The sequence below is a fragment of the Chelonoidis abingdonii genome, chromosome 1 (assembly GCF_003597395.2).
Source record: "Chelonoidis abingdonii isolate Lonesome George chromosome 1, CheloAbing_2.0, whole genome shotgun sequence".
NCBI classification, from domain to species: domain Eukaryota; kingdom Metazoa; phylum Chordata; order Testudines; family Testudinidae; genus Chelonoidis; species Chelonoidis abingdonii.
The window spans coordinates 327,317,737-327,341,406 of NC_133769.1; the positions used below are offsets into that span (position 1 = coordinate 327,317,737).

The 23,670-nt window shown below is 40.2% G+C and overlaps 1 protein-coding gene across 1 annotated transcript; it reads left to right on the forward strand.

Annotated features, from left to right (window-relative positions):
• Window positions 1-565: 565 nt before the first annotated feature.
• On the forward strand, window positions 566-22,471 carry SLC46A3 (solute carrier family 46 member 3). Its single transcript, XM_032765307.2, has 5 exons — window positions 566-757; window positions 12,129-13,002; window positions 13,454-13,537; window positions 15,666-15,822; window positions 17,414-22,471. The coding sequence occupies exons 1-5, from the start codon at window positions 566-568 to the stop codon at window positions 17,499-17,501; spliced, it is 1,395 nt and encodes a 464-aa protein (XP_032621198.1). The 3' UTR covers window positions 17,502-22,471.
• Window positions 22,472-23,670: the final 1,199 nt, after the last annotated feature.

Here is a 23,670-nt window from a genome sequence, read left to right on the forward strand (position 1 = left end):
TATCTTGGAGCAGCTGAATAAACACCCCCAAAGAGGGTAGCAAGACCTTACATTTTGTTTGGGAAGGGGAAATGTCTGCCTTTGGATTCTCTAAAACGGTATGATACACGACTTTTAAAATCTTTTACTGATTAACTACTTTTAGAATTTTAAAATACATGTTTTTAAGAAACTACTGAAGGTGGCAAAACATAAACAAGGAGAATAACAGTGAGGAGAGAAAGACATCACCAACTTTAAAACATTCAGTTCTTTTTAATTAGTTAAATTGTTGACTGGCTAAAATAGAAACGAATTACACGTGCAACTCATTTGTGACTCTGTATTTTAGCAATATAAATTACACAATAGCAATCTAAAACCAAGCTTGGTTCAAAACAGAGTGTAAGCTCCTCCCTAACTGGCAGAGAATTACCAGCTGACACTTCCTTTCTCTCTGTAGTGTGCAAAGCCCCTCACCTGAATTTTAGACTATATTGAAACACTAGTATGTGCGTTCCTTTCGTATTGGACAGCTAATGCATGCTCTTTCTTTCTGAACAGAGAACTGAAGGGCAATCCAGACATGAGGAAGGTTTTGTTAGTGGAACCTGTCGTCATCATTTACACTTTTGCCTACTTCTTGACCGCACCGCTGATTCAGCAGTATATTTATCGGAGGCTATGGGAAGAAGGAAGCAACTCCAGTTTAATAGAAAATAACAACACTACTTACTGTGAACTAAACAAAAGTAACCCAACCTATATCAAACAGAAGGTAAGGAGGGGGAAGGGGGAAGTAGGAATAAAAACATATTACAAAGGAAAATTTGCAGTGAGTACTAGATAAATATTTAATTAACAGTGGCTTAATTTTTATAAAATTATGATTTCATTAATATTTATATAGTACCATAGGTGTGTATAGTGTTTACAAAGAATCAGCTCAGCAAGATGCTGAGGACGTTCAGTTCCCTCTGAAGTCATTAGGAGTTGAGGGTGCACATTATCTTAGAGCAGTGGTTCTCAATCTATTTACCGTTGTGGGCTGCATATGCAGGGCTGGTGCAAGGATGTTTCGTGCCCTAGACGAAACGTCCACCTTATGCCCTCCCCCGCGCCTCCGCCCTGAGGTGCCCCCCCACCTCGCAGCAGCTCCCCACCCTCCACCCTGAGGCACCCCTTCACCCCTGCTCCACGCATGAGCACCCCGAGCATGCCGTGGCTGCTTCACTTCTCCCGCCTTCCAGGCTTGCGATGCCTAAGCTGATTGGTGCCGCAAGCCTGAGAGGTGGGAGAAGTGAAGCAGCTCACCTCTGCCCCGCCTCCTCCCCAAGCACACCGTGGCTGCTTCACTTCTCCCGCCTCTCAGGCTTGCAAAGTGGCCATGACGTACTCGGGGAGGAGGCGGGGCAGGGGTGACCTGGGGCAGGGAGTTCCCCTGCATGCCCCCGCCCTTACTTGCTGCAGGTGGCCGTCCCTGCGCTCCCCTGCCCCAGCTCGCTCTGCCTAAATGCCGGTGGTGACCGGAGTAGCCAAAGATCTGGCCGCCACGGTTGCTGCCAAAGAAAATGGCACCCCCCAAATGCCAGTGCCCTAGGCGACTGCCTAGGTCGCCTAAATGGTTGCACCGGCCCTGTGCATGTGCAGCTCTCTGTGTTTTGTGGTTTGCATCTGCACAACATATATACTGCCTGTATGGTCCTGAGGATGTGCCACAGCTGTATGCTGATTGGGCTGCAGGTTGAAAACCACTCCCTTACAGGGTTTGGCCCAAAAAGAAGATATTGCCGTTATGCTGAGAAGTATAGAAACTAGGGCCCCGATCCTGTAAAGATGTATGCATGTGTTTAACTTTACACAGTGCGATTAGTACCTTTGACTTCAGTGGGACTACTCCATGTGTCAAGTTAAACATGTATGTCAGTCTTTGCAGGACCACGGTCTTGGTTAGATAAATATAGCATTATACAGGGAGAGATGACATCAGACAAGGATGGGGAACCAGAAGGAGGAAATTAAAGAGAATTTTAAAATGTGTGTTTAACTGAACTGATCTTTCAACAACTTTGAAGATCTCTGATTTCTCATTCATGCCAATGGTGACATTCATTTCTTGTATTGTCAGAATATAAGGATGGGAACTCTTCATTTGATTGTTAATGATCCTTTAAAAAATATTTAAAGCATATTTTAATATTATTATTTGTATGATTTACTCTTTTTAATTAGATACTGATTAGAATCCCCTGTTACGCCACGGCTTCCTTTACATTTAGGGGAAAGTAGTAGTTGACATGGATTTGGGAGTTATAAAAAAGGCATGTGTTAATAAGAGACCATCGGCTGACATCATTCCGAAACCAGACAAAGGGATTGTTGTAAAACTCTACATAGCACTTGAAGTGAGTGATTTTGCTCAATCCTAGATCTGAATCTCTGGGATGCTACCATAAAATTACTAATTAGGTATTCTGCACTGCCCTTTCTCAAGAGTGGAGCATCCAGTCTACCTAGCCCATTTGCTATATATAACAAGGGCATGCTTGTCAATGTCATATGTGGACTCCATTGAACTTGCTCAGAAGAATAGCTCAGACTTTTTACCATGACAATGAGTTCTTCCTCATTTGTCAGGAGAGTAGTCAGCTAAGGGAAAACTTATAAGAAGGTAAAGTGAATTTTTTTTTTTGTTTGGACTGACAGATCAGCCAAGGTAGACCATTTCTGACTCCCATTAATCCCCTTTAATATTGATTACTTGACTTCTACCTCCCAAATACTATCCTATGGGAGTCAGAGTCCAGTAGAAGCATAAACAGCTTTTCCTGGCTGACCCAAGGTACAGAGTTTTATTTAAATAGCAAGAAAGCAGCTGTGCTTGATCCACAGCTGCAACTGGGAAGAGACTACAGCAGCTTTCTGGCGATTAGGAGTAGGAGGCACCTTTTAGCAATCAATGTCGAGATGCTAGTAGGCACTGATCACACTAGCTCTCCAACATATAATTGAACACAAATAAACTCAAAAAATCTGAGGCTGGGCTGCCGAGAACTTACTCACCTCTCTTCCAGCATCATACAGCAGCAGAGCTAGCTATTGAACTGGAATAACTTTTTGAGCACAGGAGGAGGAGACCACATGATTTCTCCACTCCTCAGTGCTTTAAAACTTCTTTTTGGAGAGAAAGAGAAACTTCCATTGCAAGTCAATTTGACCTTTTATTAGCTTGACCTGAAACAGAACTCATGACCTCCTGAGGTTCTTGTGAAGTGGAAGCCTGTGGATTCTTTTATCTAGATCGAGGTTTTTTGGCCCAGATCGAAAAGGGATTTATGTCCTATTGTGATCCACAATTCACCTGCTCAGCTACAGCCTAACACTATAGGCACCTAATTTCACTCAGCACCTAAATGTTCACTGTAAAAGTGCCCTAGCTGTCAAAGTTTGTGTCTCTGGGCATGTACATTGCTCCTGCAGGTAGGTGACCTGACACCTGTCTCATGCCTAAGCCCCACTGTGATACTCAAACCAGGTGAAAGTAGGTGTTCCCCTGCCTAGCTTGCCTGCTGGGCCCAATTCGGCAAGCATGCCTAACTCTTCACAAAATTCCCAAGAGGAGGAGACCTCCCTTTATAATCTTTAGCTCAGTGATTAGGATATTCACCCCAGATACAGGACACCCTGTTTCAGTTCCTCCCTCTGCCTTGTGAGGAGAAGGGATTTGAATAGGGGTTTCTCACTTCTCTGGGGAAAGCTCTAACCCCTGGGCAACAGAATAGACTGAGGTGGGTCTCTCTTGCTGAAGCCATTCCACTTTGTATTAAACAATTAAATATTAATGAGGCTAGGCAAAGAGTGAGAATGTGCTGGCTTTTATGGATCCTATTCTCAGGTGCCTACCACTCCTCATAAATTGTGTAGGGAACCTAGACACTTAGCTCAAGGTTTATGAATTCCAGTGATTTTTCCAAGGCACCTAAAAGTTGGGTTTGTGAATCTAGGCTTTTTCTCTTAATAGTCTTTGTACATCACCCACAACAGGTAATTTCATCCAGTGTTAGCTCTTACTGCATCCTGTCTTATAGATACTTTCTCAGGGTGTCCAGAACCAGAGTTCACCGTGTTACCCCCCCTGCCTCAGTAAGAGACAGATTTGCTGTTTTTCAGTTCTCTGGCACTCATGGTCAGTTAGCCATCCAAACAAACTCCTCATAACTTTTCCAGCCTTTACTTTGCCTGCAAGTTTAAGTCTTGATGTATCCCAGTCCCTGAACCTCCCACAAGCATCCCTCCTCCCCCTGCCCCGCCCCCATAGTGTCCAGCCAGTGTCACTGGACACTCAGTAATTACCAGGTAAGCTGCCCCTAAAGAGTGTACACACAGCTGGGTGGTTACAACTCAGGATCAGGTCCTTTACAGCAACACAGTACTGTAAATGTTTATTAACAAAGAACAGAGAATCATAGATTCAAATGAGTATTGAGAGACTAAGGGAAACAAAAATGGTTACAAATAAAACAAAACTATAACACACTTTCCAGAGATAAAAACTTAACAGGCTACAACCCTTGTCTAAAGCAGTTTCTCACCCTCAGAAGTCTTTCTGCAGAGCTTGCTGGTTTTCAGTCAATCTAGGATCTATTCCTTCACAAATCACCCCCTCACTAAGAGTGTTCCTCAGTGAAATGGATAACAGGAGTTGTTCTTGCATCCCTATTATAGCCCAGTACACCTTTGAAAGCATTCCTGCTGGCTGTTCTCCACTGTGCTGGTGCCATATTGTGTACATATCCCTCCTTCCTCCTGTCAACCTGTCTTTCCCATTGACTTTACGTGCAAATATAGCTTCCGTTGTTTTATGACAGTGATAACTGTCTGTCTTCCTGGAAGAAACTTCTTTCTCCCTTTGTTTGGGTACAGACTTTAAAGCATATTATCAGTACATATACACAGTTCATCGTACAGTATTAATACATACACATCACAATGATATTAATGGCCAGTGTGTCATTAGTATTCATTTCATACCTCACACAACATTCTTATGGATAACTACTGTCACAGCAATGTGTTAGGTGCAGTGAGTTTGTCAGGCCTGATTGGAGTTGCTGACAGAACAGTGAGCCCTTTGCCAGTTGGCATTGAGGGGTTCTTAGTGTCACGCGTAGGCTATGTTTACACTGCAGACCTTACAGTGGCACAGGTGTATGCTGCTGCTGTGCCGCTGTAAAATCTTCCATTTAGCAGCTCTGTGCCAATGGGAGAGAGCTCTCCCATTGGCATAATTAAACCACCCCCAACGAGTGGCAGTATCTGTGTCAGCGGGGGAGCATTTCCTGCTGACACAGTGCTTTCTGCAGTGGCGCTTCTGTTGGTGAAATTTATGTCAGATAGGGGTGTAGTTTTTTTTCACATTCCTGAATGACAAAAGTTTTACCAACAAAAATACTAGTGTAGACATATCCATATGCTGTCATGTTGTTTTCATTATAGCAACTACAAAACCCATAAATGATGAAAAATCTGCCAGCTGCAGATTTCTGTTCTGGAAATTTAGTTAAACTTCATAAAAACTTAGTGGGTTTTTTTGTAGTTGACATTTGCTGGAAAGCCCTGAAATTCAAGCTTTTTTCAAAACATGACAGTACATGCTTAGAAAAATAAAACTTTTCCACTACAAGCAAAGCATTGAAAAAAGCGCTTCTTAGCCATGAGTCAACTGAATTTCAAATGGCTTCTTGCAACAAAATCATTGTGAATTTACTTTTTCACACAGTTGCTCACTGTAATTATTTGACCTAAAGGATGCATAATAAATAACTAGTTTTACATTCAAAGTGTTTGGATAACTCCTTTCAGGGCAATGGGTCTCCAGTAAGCAGGATCTTGTCCTGCAGAACTTTGCTGTTGCCCATGCCAATTTCCAGTTCCCATTATTTCATCACTACAGGCCTCAGGTAGCTGTAAGCTCTGAAATACTCACAAATTTGTCTGTCTGCTTGGGTTTTACACCACACATGTCACCATAGCATATGAGCATGAAATTCTTGCCCCACTCATATAAATGGCAAGATCCCCATTAGCTTCAATGGGGCCAGGATTCCACACTGAGAAAGAATTCTATCTGCAAGTGGGTGAAAACAGTAGGCTGAGAAATTTAAACTCCAGACACTTTGAGATTATATTTGCACCAGGTATTCTGGATTTTCCTGGGAGTCCAAGAAACTCATGACTTTTATACATAGATGCCCTACATTTTGCTGTGGTGTTCCTCAAAATTCTGTTTCTATCAGCCTCTCAGGAAGAGACAAATTATCCTCTCTGTTCATCTTGTATAGTTCCTATGTTTGTAGAGTTGGGAGGGGCTTTTCAATCTCAACAGTGTCAGGGCAAAATGAGAAAATAAATTTAAGACAATAGGAGAACATTTGGGGGTCTAAAATTATATAATATTCAGTCAAAGATAGATAAGGCCTTTGCGGCACTTGGATTCATTATCTCATAGGCTTTGGGGAAATGTATTCATTTTATAATTAATTAAAAAGAGGTTCAGAATTCACTGGAATGAAAGCTGGTGCTTTCTGATTGCTGGATTGAACAAAATCTCTTTTAACTGAGCTCAGAGGAGTTATATTGAAACATTATTTATCATACAGTGCATGCAGTATCCTTTGCTAGTAAGTAACATTCTTTAATTAAAGCAGCCGCTATCAATTTGTCCTGCCTGGTCATTGTTCAGCCTCAGGCACAACATTCCTCACTTAACTTAATCCTTATTTAAATCAAGGGATTCTTCATTTTCATCCATTTAATTTTGTATTCTAGGATGTTTTGTTCTGTATAATCAGAGTGTTGTGGATGCAGATTAAGAAAATAGGGCCAGATTCTCTGCTGCTCTAAATCTGTGTAGCTCCATTGATTTCAATGGAGTTGTGTTGGTTTGAACGAGCAGAAGAGTTGGCCCATAGTTTTTTATGTTCATTTTCATTTACTTTATAAATGCCTGAACTGTTCATTGATAGTGTTCATGCATTCTAAATGTGGCATGTGTCCCCCACCACCCCCTTGAATTAGATCAGATGGTGCAAGCCAGGGTAATTCCAGTGAAATTAATGGAGATGGGTGATTTACAGGAGTTGAGCATCTCGCCTCCTTTTTTGCGTGTGTTGGACTTTCTCCTCCCAACTCTCTCACATATGCCATTTTCTCTTCTTGTTTAATGTTATGAAGGGTGTTGGGTTTTTAGCTATCATATCTGTATGAGTTTTAGACTGTTTTATGATATGGGTTATTCAGCACCCTGAGCATTCCTGTGTGGGATGGGGTGGGACAATATGGTAAAGTAGAGTTTTTTATTACCAATGTATTGGCATTTCTCGGATGCTCATCACTGTAGTGTGCCAGCTATAGTATTGGAGTGCCAGCTTTATTAAAGAAACATTGAATACAACATGGAACATCCTACAGTTCTGTTTGCTTCTTAACTGTACAAAAAGTGCTACCCATGAATCAGGGCCGACTCTAGCAATTTCGCTGCCCCAAGCAAGGTGACACACCACGGGGGGCGCTCTGCCGCTCGCTGGTCCCGTGGCTCCGGTGGACCTCCTGCAAGCGTCCCTGCGGATGCTCCACTGGAGCCGCGGGACCAGCGGACCCTCCGCAGGCATGCCTGCGGGAGGTCCACCGGAGCTGCCTGCCGCCCTCCCGGCAACCGGCAGAGCGCCCTCGTGCCGCCCCAAGCACGCGCTTGGCGCGCTGTGGTCTGGAGCCGGCCCAGCCATGAATCAATTTTTTTGCTGTCTTCCCAACTGCAATTAATCCTTGTCTCACTGCTTTGTTCGTTATGCCTATTTGTCTGCAGGCTATTGCTTCCCTTCATGTTGCTCCTGTTTCTGCAGAGCAAGTAGTTTCCCTTCGCAAGCCCCCCGCCCTCCCCTGGGATAAATTACTTCCTTTCCTGACACTACTCTCCTTTCATGATGCTTGTCTTTCCTTTGCACCGCTGCACTCTGTAGACAGGGCCCTTCCCTCTTTTTGTGTTGATCAGGTTGCTTCCTTTCTCACTCTCTAGGCCAGGGGTTCTCACAAGAAATTTTTTGGTGGCCACTCTGACAGTTTTTCCTAAAATACTTAATTAACTTTAGGAAAAAACAATAAATATGCACACATCCATGTCCAGCTCATTGTAATTTATTTATGTAGGGAGGTTTTCAGACTCAATAATAAAAATAATGTACAGTTCTTTACTGGACCTAAATAGAATACAAACAATATAAGGTGCTCTGCACGTCCTTGTCTTTTTTCGTTGTTGTTTCTTTTGTTTTTTTGGTTGCTGGTTTTGTTTTTTTTTGAGTTTTTTTTGACTTGGTAGCTAGTAAGTCTGCTCCTGTGAACACTGATATTTGTAGGTTTGTCAATATCGCTTTTTATAGCAGACTTACGCAGCCTGGGCAAGCTGGGAGTCAAATTAAGATGTGAATGGAGAGTTGGGTAGGGAAGCAGTGGGGACTGGGGGCGATGGAGGGCTAGGGGAGGCAGTGTGGGCCATGGGCGATGAGGGAGAGTGTGATCGGGGGGCCGAAGCCCCGTGGTCGATGGATGGAGCCCAAAGCCCTGCAGCCAGAACCTGAAGCCCCATGACTGGAGCCTGCAGCCCAATGTCCCAGCACTGAAGCTGGAAACCTGAGCCCCACTGCCCCTGGGAAATGGGGGAACTCAGACTGGCTGCCTGCTTTTCTGGTGTTTGTGGCTCCAGAGGAGGGCGATGCCCAACCCCTACTGGTGGTCCTGGAGAAGGGGTGAATGCTTTCCCCCGCCATTCACTGCCCAGGAGGCTGTGGCTGCAAGAAAAACCCTGGGTGGCCACATGTGCCCACACTGGCCACATCTGAAAAACACTGCTATGCCGTACCTTGTTCCCTGTTCACAAATAGAAACTGGATAAAAGCAGAAGAAAACTCACTTATCTTGTCCAAAACCTATCAGGGGGAGTTGTTAGGGACCAAGGATCATCCTCTATTTTGACTTGATACCAGCTTCAGGCTGTCAGATCCCCAGGGTGGCAGTAGTGCAGGCAGGAAGGCCATGACAATATGACTTCTGAGGCAGCTGTGCTGCCATAAGGGTATGGGATAAGGGAGACAAGAGAATAGTGTAAGGGGACTTGCCCTTCATGTGAACATCTCAGCCTTCCATGGTTGCCTCAAGGTCTATTCAATTTTCTTTAGGATCTTAGAACATCCTGGGTGGGCGTGGAGGGCTATGCCTCCTGCCCACTCTGCAAGTAAATAAAGTCCAGCACCACCACTTCATGATACCTCAAAAGCTCCAAGTGAACTTTGAGAGTGACTTTAGTCTTTTTACCTTAGTTTTGGTTCTGCTTGATAGCATGATATGGGGATTTGTGCACAGAGAACCACTTTCCTTCCTACCACTGCTCTCTAGGCTGATCGAGTTACTTCCTTTTCAGCTGCTGGAGTGGCTGCCCTTTGGTAATGCCCGTGTAACTAAACACAAACCAAGATCTGAATTTGCTAGCAACCAGCGTCAAATGCAAAATAATCATCAAATCAACTTTGATTTATATTGTTACTCTTTTTTCTTTAACTTTTCTTTAATTCTTTTCACTTACTACCATTAGTCGCAAATGTGCCATTAGTTTATGTCCATCAAGTGTGTTTTTATTTTTCAACTTTTTTATTAAATTGAATAAAAAGAACTCAGAAGTTCTTCCTCTATTCTTGCATATATTTCAGGGGTCAGCAACCTTTCAGAAGTGATGTGCCGAATCATCATTTTTTCACTCTAATTTAAGGTTTCGCATGCCAGTAATACATGTTAACGGTTTTAGAAAGTCTCTTTCTATAAATCTATAATACATAACAAAACTATTATTGTATGTAAAGTAAATAATGTTTTTAAAATGTTTAAGAAGCTTCATTTAAAATTAAATTAAAATGCAGAGCCCCCAGAAGTGGTGGCCAGGACCCGGGCAGTGTGAGTGCCACTGAAAATCAGCGCATGTGCCGCCTTAGGCGCTTGTGCCACAGGTTGCCTAGCCCTGATCTATTTACTGCTGTAATGCAGCTACTGTATCTTACCCTATACACGCACAGCCTGATTCCTCTCTTACTAGAGGTTAGTGATTCTGAGATATTCTGAGCCTGAGAACTCCTTTCCAATGATTTTAAATGTATTTGGACCTGTTAGGTAAATTATCCAGGTACTTCACACTGAGGCTCTGCAGGAAGACTTCACAGACCTGTTGACGGTCATAGAATCAGAGAAGTGTAGGACTCTAAGGGATTTCAGTAGGTCATCTAGTCCAGTCCCCTGTACTCAAAGCAAGGCTATTCATAACTAGACCATTCCTGACTGGTGTTTGTCTAACTGTTCTTAAAAACCTCCAATGACTGAGATTTCACAACCTCCCTAGGCTATTTGTTCCAGTGCTTAACCACCATGACAGAAAGTTTTTCCTTATGTCCAAATGTAACCGTCCTTGCTGCAGTTTAAGTCCATTGCTTCATGTCCTATCCTCAGAGATTAAGGAGAACAATTTTTCACCCTCCTCCTTGTAACAATCTTTTATGTACTGGCAGTGGTGCTGGAACACTTTTTGTAGTGGGGTGCTGGAAGCCAGCTAGGGAAACTGTAAAGCAGTGGTCCCCAAACTTTTTACCATATGCCCCCCTTACACCTGTCTGTGCCCACACACACACCTTCCAGAGCTGGGGCTCTGGGAGGGGGGACACGGGTAGGGGTAAGGGGGCCAGGAGCTGGGGCTGGGAGCAAAGTCTCTGAATGTGGGGCTGGCAGCTGGGACCCTGTGTGGGGCCAGGAGCAGAGCCCTGGGCATGAGTTGGGGGTGCTGCAGCACCCCTTGTACTCCTAGTTCCCATACATATGTGTACCAGAAAACTATTATCATGTTCCCCCTCAGTCTTCTCTTCTCCAAACTAAACAAGCCCAGCTTTTTCAGCCTTCCCTCATAGGTCATGTTTTCTAGACCTTTAATCGTTTTTGTTGCTCTCCTCTGGAGTTTCTCCCATTTGTCCACATCTTTCCTGAAATGTGGTGCCCAGACCTGGACTCAATACTTCAACTGAGGCCTTATCAGTGTGGAGTAGAGTGGAATAATTACTTCTTCTGTCTTGCTTCTCATGTCATGGGATACTATGTGGTAATATAAAGTAAAGATGTGTCAGTATGATTAGTTTTTATGCAATACACTAGAACCTCGGAGTTACGAACTGACCAGTCAACCGTACATCTCATTTGGAACTGGAAGTAAGCAATCAGGCAGCAGCAGAAACAAAATAAAATTAAAAAAGAAGCAAATACAGTACAGTACTGTGTTAAATATAAACTACTAAAAAATAAAGGGGAAGTTTAATAAAAAGATTTGACAAGGTAAGGAAACTTTCTGTGCTTGTTTCATTTAAAGTAAAAGGGTTAAAAGTTGCATTTTTTCTTCTGCATACTAAAGTTTCAAACTGTATTAAGTCAGTGTTCAGTTGTCAGCTTTTGAAAGAACCACCATAAATTTTGTTCAGAGTTATGAACATTTCAGAGTTATGAACAACCTCCATTCCTGAGGTGTTGGTAACTCTGAGGTTCTACTGCATTTCCTTTATGTGCATTATTATTTATTGATGTAGCGCTGTCAATATGCAAGACACTTTACAGATAAGTAAAATATCATGGGCTCTGTAATAATCCCATTCAGGACCAGATTCTGATCCCCTTATCTGCATTAAATTGCATGTTTCAGTATGATTATGTGTGGAGTAAGGTGCTACTCCCTGTAAGTGGGAACCAGCATCTGGCCATAAAGTAGTCGTAGTTTTTTTCACCGACTTCAGTGAGAGCAGAAGCAGGCCAATGCCCCTTTGCTGAAGGGCTCACAGGATAGAGGCCTGAACTTACAAATGCGTGCTCACAACAGTAGTCTTGCTGACTCCATTGCGACTACTCATCAAGTAAAGACTGCTTGCCTGAATGAGAGTGTTCAGGATCATGTCCTAAGTTAAAATACAACAAGAAAGAGTGACAATATTGAGGGAAGGGAGAGGAAGGATAAAGGTTACATCAGTAGAATTTTTTGGATATGTAACTGCTTCATGTTTTTTTCCCCCCCTTTGCAGGAAGTCCAAGAAAAGGCCTCTCTTTTTCTCATGCAGTTGGACTTAACTGGCGCAGTTCCCAGCATTTTGGTTGCCATTATCCTTGTAGCTGATGGAGATCGTCATGGACGCAAAAAATCTTTAGTTCTGCCTTCAGTGGGAGCTTTTATATCAAATGTTTTTCTCAGTGCACTGTCATATTTCTCCCTGTCCCTCTCTATTTTATTTCCAGTTGCATTTTTTGGTTCACTGTTTGGAAGCATTGCAACTTTCCTCGGAGGAGCCTTTGCTTTTGTAGCTGACCTCTGTAATGAAGAGAAGCAAAAAACGATACGTATAGCTCTGGTTGATTTGATTTTTGGACTTGTATCTGGATTAGCAGGGCTGACTTCCGGCTACTTCATAAGAGGATTAGGCTTTCCATGGACATTTGTGGTTGCTTCTCTGCTTCACTTTATTAATATTTTCTATATTACATTTTGTCTGGCGGATACAGTACGTGTACCTGAATTCCAGCAGCATGCATCAGTATCTTATACTGAAGACCTTAAAGAAACATTTTCTGGAGTGTACATGCTTTTTAAAACTTCCACTTGTAAAAAACGAACTTTAATCATTGTATTGCTTTTTACGTTCATGACCTATTTTTTTACCTGGATGGGTGGGAGTTCTCTTTTTACGTTGTATGAACTGGATGAACCTCTCTGCTGGAATGAACTCTACATAGGATATGGAGCAGCTGCATTCACTTCTATTTCTCTGACCAGTTTTTTAGGAGTATACGTGTTTTCACATTGTCTCAGGGATATCTATATCGTCTTCATCGGGATATTTTCTTGCATTGGAGGAATGGTCATGGCTGCCTTTGCCAAAACTACACTGCTCATGTTTTTAGGTGAGTTCAAAAGCAGGCCCTTTAGCTTCATGAAATATGTGAAAATTGTTATATTCTATATAATCAAGCCAGCTGATCCCTTAAAAAAACCTAAAGATATGTTAAAAACAACAACAACAAAGTAATGTTCAATCAAGTTCATACTGGATTTTAAATGTAAATTCAAAAATGAAAAGTTTGACAAGTGAATGAAAGCACTTCCTTATGGCTTTCTCTTTTTAATATCATGTATATACACTGCGTTTGTGACTGTTTCTCTGTGCTAAGATAATTTAAGATAATTGTATCCCAATACATTAATAGTTATGGTTTGAATCTTCTATCACTTTTACTATTTGGAGCCTTCAGTACATAAACTGCAGTTAGGTAATTTAAAAAAAATTTCAGTTCACCTTTAAATTCTAAAGTGCTGTGATTTGAGTGACTCATGACTAATTATATTGTTTTGCAGTGAGAGTGCCCTCTCTTCTGTGTTTTATGCCCGTTCCAGTCCTACGGTCCATGTTGTCAAAAGTGGTTCTGGCTAGTGAACAAGGTGAGTTGAATTTATTAAAGTAACAGTCATCAGGCTTCTTAAAATAAATAGGCTTTAAATTATAAAATGTTTAGAACATACTTGTGTGAAGGGTTTCCATTTTTTTGCTTGAACTAGCTTTTTAAAATAATTTCTTTAATTTCAGGTTATATCTATTATTACACTACTTTATTTCAGTAAAATCCTTGTGACTTTTGTTTCCAAGTTAATATAAACAAGATTAGATGTTAACACCTGGCCAAAATCTCTCCTTTGGGGAAAAAAACCCAAAAAGATTGGTTGGCATTTTGGTTAAAAATAGTGATTCCCCTGAAAACTTGAAGTGGCGTTAAAAGTAAAGATCTGTTATACAGTTGTAACTTGATATGTGCTTTTAACATTCAGCAAGTTGTCACATTCAGAGAAAGAAATACATCTCATGTTTAGTTAGCCATTACAAATTATATTTAGAATGGTAAAGGGTGAATGGTCAACCCTTGAAACACCTGAAAGGGTGGAAAAAAAAAAAGAAAAGGACTCTGATAGTGAGTTGTACACCACTGCCTCATGGCTATAGTAAATTTCCCAAAGGACATAACATTAATTCTTGCCTATTTAAAACCACGGATGTTTAGATTTAAAACTAAAAACACTTTGTATAGTGTAGTGCAGAAATGAAGCCTGTTATTCTGCAATCTTTTCACTGATGTTTAATTTAAAGATGGTAAAGAATGGCTTATTGTTTGAAATATGTATGTACCATATTTTGGTACCTCTACCGTCGAATGCTCGCACAGAATTTTGAGTAGCCAAATTGATACTTTGTGAAAGTGCCAACTCATTTATTGCAAAAGAGTTCTCTTGAGCTATTCATATTTATAATATATTTAGCAAAACAAAGATGTTTTTATCTGTACTGGTCTCTAATCATTCACATTGCCAAGAAACTACAAATGTGGAAATATCTTTCTTTAGAATTGCCTATTGTTGAGTGGCTTGATGCAGGAGACAGTTTGCCTTATTGTGATTTACTCAAAGAGCTCATTCTGTTTAACTTGACAAAGAGACGATTAAGAGGTGACTTGATTACTGTCTATTTGGATCTACATGGGGAACAAATATTTAATAATGGGCTCTTCAGTCTAACAGAGAAAGGTATAACAGAATCCAGGGGCTGGAAGTTGAAGCTACACAAATTCAGACCAGAAATAAAGCATAATTTTTTAATGTTATTTGTGATTAACTATTGGAATAATTTACCAAGGGTCATGGTGGCTTCTCCATCATTGGCTATTTTTAAATCAAGATTGGATGTTTTCTAAAAGATCTGCCCTAGGAATTATTTGTGGAAGTTCTATGGCCTTTGTTATACAGGAGGTCAGACTAGTTAATCACAATGGTCCTTTCTGGCCTGGGAAACTATGAATATGTGAATTTGTGTCCTCTTTATGCTTAATTATTATAGTTATTTTATCTGTATAGCACCATGAGCATATATAATGCTGTGCCATGGGCAGGCATGCCAAAAGAAGACATTCTTTCCTAAAGAGTATACAGTCTAAAAGGGTAATCCGGATGGAGTATAATACAAAAAATGCAGATTGAGGTAATGCAGAATTTTTTTATTTCTGTAAATGGAGGAAGATGATAGAGGCACTGATGTCTTGCTGGATTAGACCCTTGTTGAACATTGGCTGGAAGCTGTTCAGCGTATAAGGGATAGCATGAAAGAAACAACAAAGTGTGGAAAAGATGGACATAGAGGAAAAAGCAGAAGAGGAGAGCAGGAAAAGGGAAGATAGTAGGTGGAATTGCCCAGAACTTTGCAAGTGAGAATGAGTCGTTTTGATTTGGAAGAACAGCAGGTGTTACTGAAAAGATTCAAGAAAGGAGATACAAGGGCAGAGTGGTTGTAAAGATAATCTCCACTGGCAACACGCTCTTGTCACTTAACAATAATAATTGTGAAGGCTGTCCGCCGGTAAAGCATTCTAACAGCGATGCTGTACAGAAATCGTACGATGTGGAATTGTAACTGTAGTGGATCTTTTGTATTTTTATTAATCCTCTTCTCTGACCAAAGTGAATGACTTTCATTTCCATACTTGCAGAGCACTGTATTGTTATCCAGATATTTTTATTTTAACAGGTGCTGTGTTTGCTTGCATTGCCTGCTTGGAAGTTGTGACTAGTGCCATTTCAGTCGCAGTTTTTAATAGTCTCTATGCTGCCACTGTAGCTTGGTTTCCAGGCTTTAGTTTCCTCTTATCAGCTGGTCTTTGTATAATTCCCCTGGGCATCATGTGGTAAGTATATATCATAAGGATTTTTTACTAGAGTAGAAATATATTTATGTATGAAATGAAGCCGGGTGGTTTAGTGGATAAATGTTGCCTTTCATCTGTTGGCTCCATATTTAAGTCTAACTTGAGTTTCCTAATGTGGGGCTAAATTCTACCCTGGCTTCCATTGGTGTGAGTGAGAGCCCTGTTTGAGTGTGTGCATCTGAGGGGAAAATTCAGCACAAAATGAGGGTAATCAAGGTGTATGAAAGCAGAGAGCTCAGTTTGGTTGTATATTCTTGCCAATGGGAGTTACGGGCCTGATCCAAAGCCCACTGAAGTCAATGGGAGTGTTTCCATCCAGGCCCCTTCGTCTTGATCCTGCAGCATTAAAATTAATAGAATCTTTGATATTGACATTTACTTCACTGAGCATGGGCTCAAGCCCTGTGTGAATAAATCTCCATGCATATCAGAAAAGCCAGGGAAGGACAAACTTATGTAATATTTACCCACACTGTATTTCGATAATATTCAGGACAAATTACACCTTTCCTTGGTGTTCATGTTATCTAAATTCACTTGCATTCTCTCTAATGTAAACTGTGCATTGAGACTTTGAAACATGAATGGAAATGACCAAAAAAAAGAGCCATTCTCCCAGTTCATGTATACTCTTAGATTTATAGAAAGTTAAATATTTACTAAGAGGGATAGTATTATCCTTCCTGAAGTCTTGTACCTTTTCACCTTTGTGCCTAAACTTCACCTGCCTTTTGTTCTGGACTAGCTGAGTTTTAAGATCAGGGTAGTGAGACATGAAGAACACTTCAGACTTGAGTACCTTTCAACATTTCAAAACTTGGACCTGATTCACTACTGCATCACTCCAACTTTAGGCCACTCTAATTCCATTGAATTATCCTGGCTTTACATTGAAGTAATATAACTGTGATTCTGACCCCGTAGGTTTAATGGAGTTGGAAGATAAAGGATCTCATCCTGGAAGTGGAGAGTATTTTAGAAAACAAAGATATTGAGGTGCTCAGATACTCTGTTAATGGGGGGCATATGAGTACCTTAGATATAGAGAGATATAACTTAATCTATAATTTCTGGCATAACTGGGAAAGCACCTTTCAAAAAGGCAGTGTTTTCTGTACAAAGGGTTATAGACACATACCAATAAATTAATTCATCTTGGATCCAGGACTATAAAATAGCATGATAGTTATTTCTGAAGGTCCTCTCTTCCCTCTCCACTCCAGATTAGTGCCTTATCATCTGTGATATACTGCCCTTAGCATAGCCTCACTCTAACCCTGAGAAACTATCCTTTCTGAGGGTGTCATGCAATAGTATTATCTCAAAGCAGAAATTGCACCTTGTTCCAATTTGTGCTAAATCAGGCATGGTGACTTAGTGCTTTTCACAGAGAACCGAAATGAGATTGTCTAACTCATGTTACATAGGGCAAGTATTATCATTGCTTTATTTATTAAGCCACATGGACCTTTCTGTGCAGAAAGCCACTGGGTGTGTTGTTGGTGCTGATTCAGCATACTGTACATTACTATTTTGCTAAAAATGTTTCTGTCTTATCTCTCTCTTCCAGCTGGCTTATGTGCACCAATTGGCATGAAGAGGACCTGGCATTGCCTGCATATGAAGAAGTATCCAGTGAAGAGAGTATTGACAGTTGAACAAAGAATTTACCTACCTTGGTTTTCTAGTCTGATGTGCCTGGCACCGCCTGTTACATACACACTGATAGGGGAGAGAGTGTGACAGTTGTAGATGAAATCTGGACAGTAGCCCCACAATTACCATAAAACTGCTAGAATTTCCAGTCTTCCTATTTTATACTAGAATGAGTTTAATCCTTATACTTAACTATGCAAATACGGTGAGAGTGGTGGGTCTTTATCAGTTTTTTTAAAGTATAGCAAAAATGATTGATATTATATATTTATGAATAAGAATTTAGAATTACATATTTTTTTTTTCATCCTGTGTGCTTGGATTTACAAATAATACCTCTTTCAGAATTAAGAGAAAATACGTGAGAGCCATATTTTGTTGTCTCTCACGTCTGAAAATGATTTAAATTAGGGCTGTTGATTAGTTACAGTTATCTCACGCGATTAATTAAAAAAATTAATTGCAATTAATCACACTGTTAAACAATAGAATACCAACTGAAAGTTATTAAATATTTTGGATGGTTTTTCTACATTTTCAAAAATACGGATTTCAATTACAACACAAAATACGAAGTGTACAGTGCTAACTTAATATTGTTTATTACAAATATTTGCACCATAAAAATGATAAATAGTATTTTCAGTTCACCTCATACAAGTACTGTAGTGCAACTTACAAATGTAGGGTTTGGGTTTTTTGTTACATAACTGCACTCAAAAACAAAACAATATGAAACTTTAGAGCCTACAAGTCCACTCAGTCCTACTTGTTGTTCAGCCAGTCGCTAAGAGAAACAAGTTTGTTTACATTTACAGGAGATAATGCTTCCCACTTCTTAATTACAATGTCACCTGAAAGTGAGAACAGGCATTCATATGGCACTGTTATAACTGGCGTTGCCAGATATTTATGGGCCAGATGCACTAAAAATTCATGTCCCTTCATGTTTCAACCATCATTCCAGAGGACACGCTTCCATGCTGATGTTGCTCGTTTAAAAAAAAATAATGCATTCATTAAATTTGTGACTGAACTCCATGGGAGAGAAATGCATGTCTGCTGCTCTGTTTTACCTGCATTCTGCCATATAGTTCATGTTATAGCAGTCTTGGATGATGACCCAGCACATGTTGTTCGTTTTAAGAACACTTTCACTGCTAATTTGACAAAATGCAAAGACGCACCGATCTGAGGTTTCTAAAGATAGCTACAGCACTCAACCCAAGATTTAGGGATCTGAAGTGCCTTCCAAAATCTGGGAGGAACGAGGTGTGGAGCATGCTTTCAGAAGTCTTAAAAGAGTGACACTCTGATGTGGAAACTACAGACCCCAAATCACCAAAAAAGAAAAACCAACCTTCTGCTGGCGGCATCTGACTCAGATGATGAAAATGAACATGCGTCAGTCCACAATGCTTTGGATCATTATCGAGCAGGACCCATCATCAGCATGGACGCATGTCTTCTGGAATGGAGGTTGAAGTAGCAAGGAACATATGAATCTTTAGCGCATCTGGCATGTAAATATTTTGCGACACCAGCGACAACAGTGCCATGCAAATGCCTGTTCTCACTTTCAGGTGACATTGTAAGCAAGAAGCAGGCAGCATTACCTTCTGCACATGTAAACAAACTTGTTCGTCTGAGCGATTGGCTGAACAGGAAATAGGACTGAGTGGAATTGTAGGCGCTAAAGTTTTACATTGTTTTGTTTTTGAGTGCAGGTTTTTTGGTACATATTTCTACATTTGTAAGTTCAACTTTCATGATAAAGAGATTGCACTACAGTACTTCTATTACGTGAATTGTAAAATACTAGTTTTTTACAGTGCAAATATTTTTAATCAAAAATAAATATGAAGTGAGCACTGTACACTTTGTATTCTGTGATGTAATTGAAATCAATATATTTGAAAATGTAGAAAACATCCAAAATATTTAAATAAATGGTATTCTTGTATTGTTTAACAGCGTGATTAATTGTGAGTAAATTAGGGCTATCAAGCGATTAAAAAATTAAAGTGAGGCATATGATGCAGCTGTGTCATCTAAACTTGTGTGACAATGATAGTTTGTCTGATCATCAGCTTGTATAAATCTCTGTAGTTCTTTTGAAGCCAATGGAACTATGCCAGTTTGCACCAGCTCAGGATCTGGCCTGTAGAGTGCATCTCAAAGGACTTCTGTGTTACTGTGTGGCCCATAGGACAGTCTAAAATGAGCAAACTATATGTGTTCTCTTCCAAAAGGGAAAAAAACTAGGGAAAATTCTGGCATGTACTGTAAGTTAAACCATTTTTCTGCAGATTGAATTTATATGTGAAACATTTGCAAGTGTGGAACTCACCTGTAACCTTGTTCTCAAGATGAGTTTTCCCTCTAATGTTGTAATGAGAATAACCTGTGGCAATGAGAAGCCAGCATGGACTCTTTCCAATGCATTCCTTCTCATGGCAGGTAGATGTGTTCATTCCATTGGTGGGATCTGTGATATGGACATTTGGTCAGTTGGAACTAGGTTGAGGCAAACTCAGTTCATACACAACGTCAACCAGCTGCAATATTGTGATAACTTCTGCCTATTGCCTTCAATTTACACTCTAATCTCGAGTCGTATTCCTACAGTCTGTTGATGGACATGGACACAGTCTCGCTCATAAGTTATTAATTTTTACATAGAAACTGTTGTGCCAGAACAGACTTACAGTCTATCTACTCCCTGTCCTGCATGTGGCAGTTACCACAGTGAGCAAGGGATATCTGTTCCTGACCCTAGCTAGTGATTGGTCTATGCTGTGTAGTGTAAGGGACTTTTTTGCTAGTTATTTTAACTGCAGATGTATTCTAAGAGGCAGATCCTGGTCCATTTAAGTAACTGGGAGTTTTGCCATTGATTTTCAATGGGCCCAAGTTCTGGCTCTAAATGTTTAAGCCTTTTTAATAATCTGCTAAATCATTTGTTTCAATAATATTATAGGCTAATTATAGAGGCTCCGATTCTGCAAAGACTTAAGCACATGCATTTTATGCACTGAGTAGTCTTACTGACGTCAGATATTACTTGCATTATGTAAACTTAAGTATGTACATAAGCCAGATTGTGTAAAAGTTTTTTTTTAAAATCAGTTCTAAATCTACTGCCTTTTAATTTCATTGTGTCCTTTTTTCTTCCTCTCATGGGGCAAGATATATATATATCATTCATTTACATCATAGTGCCACTTAAATCATTGTAGCCTCTTTTAAGAGCTCCTCTCTTGAAAGGTCATAAGATCTTTCTCTTCTGTGGATCTTTATTTTTTTTAATAACCTTGATGAAGTGACTAAATATGATCCACACATCTAATTGTTTTGCACTGAATGCACTCTAACTGTAATTAGAACTTATAGCACTTTTCATCTTCAAGGCACTTTACCATTATTTAAGTAATTAATTCTCACCCTTTGAGGTAGATATTATCATCTCTGAGATGAGGAAACAGAGAGGTATGTGACTTATCCAGGGTCACGGAGCAAGTTAGCACTAGAACGGGAATTCAGAATAAATTCCTGGCTCCTTGGTCTTGCACTATGATACCTTTTTGCACAAATCAGGCAGGCAATTGTATTATATAATGCAGAACTCTGCCCTTCCTTCCTGTTTTTTTTAAAAAACCATAGATCATTTTTAGAGCTAAGGTTGCCCTAATCCATCAGCAAGCAAAGAGAGGCTCCATAGTGCTGTATTTATTAAGCAGAGATTTGGTGCGGTAATTAGAACAAAGTAAATTGGTTGGAGTTCACTTTAGCCTCTCTATTAGGAAGGATGTTATGTTAGGAAATGAACTGTGAAATGTGAACTAACTGTATATGCACATACGCTTTAAACAGGAAAAGCACAGAATTCTGGTAAGCTAAAAATCTCTTAGCATCTAGGCGAGACAGACCACAAATCTGCACATGCAACTGAAATGACCTTCCTCTCTTCATTCAAATTCACTTTAAGAACACCACCCTACTTAGCTTTAGGAAAGCCTTTCAGAAGTAACCCACCAAAAATATTGGCACCATATCAAGATTGGTGCTATAAAAGGGTGTATATTATGTGTATGATCTAGACTGCAAACTCTTCAGGACAAGGACTTTGTCGTCCTTTACATTTGTACAACACCAGGTACACTGGTGATGCTCACTAAGTAGAAAGCGTACGTTCAAATGCGAGTCTAAGGGCTCTTAAACACAAACTTTGAAAAAAGCTCTTGAGTTATAAATAACTTTTTGCTTCAGGGATGTACATGCTTTTAACAAAAGAAAGGACATTTTTTCATAAGAGTGCTGTGAAGATGTGTTTAGGCCCTTCATCTAGACCACACACAATTCTGATCTGGCTACTCTGCTCACACCGGTTATATAATAGTTAATGCCAGAAACTATGTAGAGTGAAGCAGCCGTGTCCAAGTTAATAACTCCTGGGAAATGTAGTGATTCAGAAAAGAGGATCACTATCTTAATTCATTTCCCATTCTTTATGGAGGTTCTGTCATTGTCCCTGGCACTCCCTGTTGGTAATCTGGAAAACCTAGTTGTGCAATGGGACATTCCATTGGTCCAAATGAGAATTTTCACACATGATCATATTACATGGGTGGGAGAATGGAACATTTTATGTCAGTCTTGCAGCACACAAAATGTATAAAATCATGTTTTGTGGACTTGTCTCTATATGGAGATGCAAAATGTTTCTGGTGAATATAGCATTTAGATTGAAATAAATAGGAAATTATGCCAACATTTATGTAAAATCATTTCTCATATTTATTCAGTGTATAGCATGAGACAGGCTGAGACCTCCAGGCACTACTGTATATACATTAATAAAACTTTAAATTTTGTAGCAATTGAGTGATTTGACAAGTGAAATATTTTTGTATAAATGCAAGTACCTTTTTGCTGTAAGATAATAAAGCAGAGATCTGTCTAGTCTTCTAAACGTTTGGATCTTGTTCCTTTGACAGACAAGCATGCACAAAGCAATACAATTGCTGGAGTAATATTTAGAAGCAGCTCAGGCCACCAACATATCATTTAATTTCTTTTGCAGCTAGTGATACAAAATAGTATGTACTCGACACAAGTTAAATGACTGGAGATCACATATGCAAACACCCTTATCTAAGCAAAACAACATTTTGGAATAACATTTTTATTGTCCATTTAAGGAACTGTGAAAGGCTAACCAATCTTAGAGGATACAGAACTAGTTTAGCTTGTCTGCCAGGCAGAAAGCTTACTCTAGCAAATGTGATTTGATTGTAAGATAAAATATAAAGAGGGAAGTAGTTGAGTCAGCCATACATTCTAGCTCTTTAGCCCACAATACTGCTGTCAGTTTTGATGCCTCTCTCCTCCTAGCTTTGTCACTTCTTTCTCTAGACTGTATTGAAAAATCAAATCCTGTCACTGGGGCCAAAACCTTTGTCCCTATCTGGTCGCCTTCCACATTAAACTCTTCCTTTGACCTCTTTTACCAACTTGACTCCCCCTCTACCCTGTCCAAAACACAGCTGCTAAAATTATGATGTTCCTCAGAGCTAGATCTGACAATGCTGCTCCTCTCTTCAAAACTCTTCCCTGGTTCCCCCTTGCCCAAAGTCACAAGTTTACACTTCTTGTCCTTACCTTCAAGGCTATTCACCTCAACCTACACCTTGAATTTATTAGCTTAACCTGTGCCCTCCCTTTACCTTTTCACTGCTCCCACACCACTGGTCTCACCCCTCCATTTATTTTCTTTTACTCTTCTCTCTATGCCAAGGCCTCACCATGAAATCTAGTCACTTAATAGCTGGGCCAGATATTTGTAGCAAATATCCTAATCATGGCTGCCCACAGTGAAGATCAGAAAACCACCCTAAAGAGCAAGGAAAAAAAAACAGGCCTATTTTTGTTCACTCATTTGTCCAATTTAACTTCACTTAAGTGAAGACAACGTACATGCAAGGCCCTACATACTCTACAGCAAACTTGATGTAAATTTGCTTTTATATCAAGACTCCCTGACTTCCGCAGATCTCCAGTGAAGCAGACTGGAAATTCCACGACCACCTTAGGTAATTTAGAAATTGGAGGGTTTTTTTCTTTTTACTAAGTTAAATATGAAAACAAACAATGCAGTCAGGGAAGTATCCC

What these genes read in the sequence shown, in the direction of transcription:
- SLC46A3 (XM_032765307.2), top strand. Translation starts at nt 566, where the DNA reads ATGAGGAAGGTTTTGTTAGTGGAACCTGTCGTCATCATTTACACTTTT. An exon ending in TACACTGCTCATGTTTTTAG is followed by an intron (nt 13,003 to 13,453) that starts GTGAGTTCAAAA and finishes ATTGTTTTGCAG; the next exon opens with TGAGAGTGCCCTCTCTTCTG. An exon ending in ATTCCCCTGGGCATCATGTG is followed by an intron (nt 15,823 to 17,413) that starts GTAAGTATATAT and finishes TCTCTCTTCCAG; the next exon opens with CTGGCTTATGTGCACCAATT.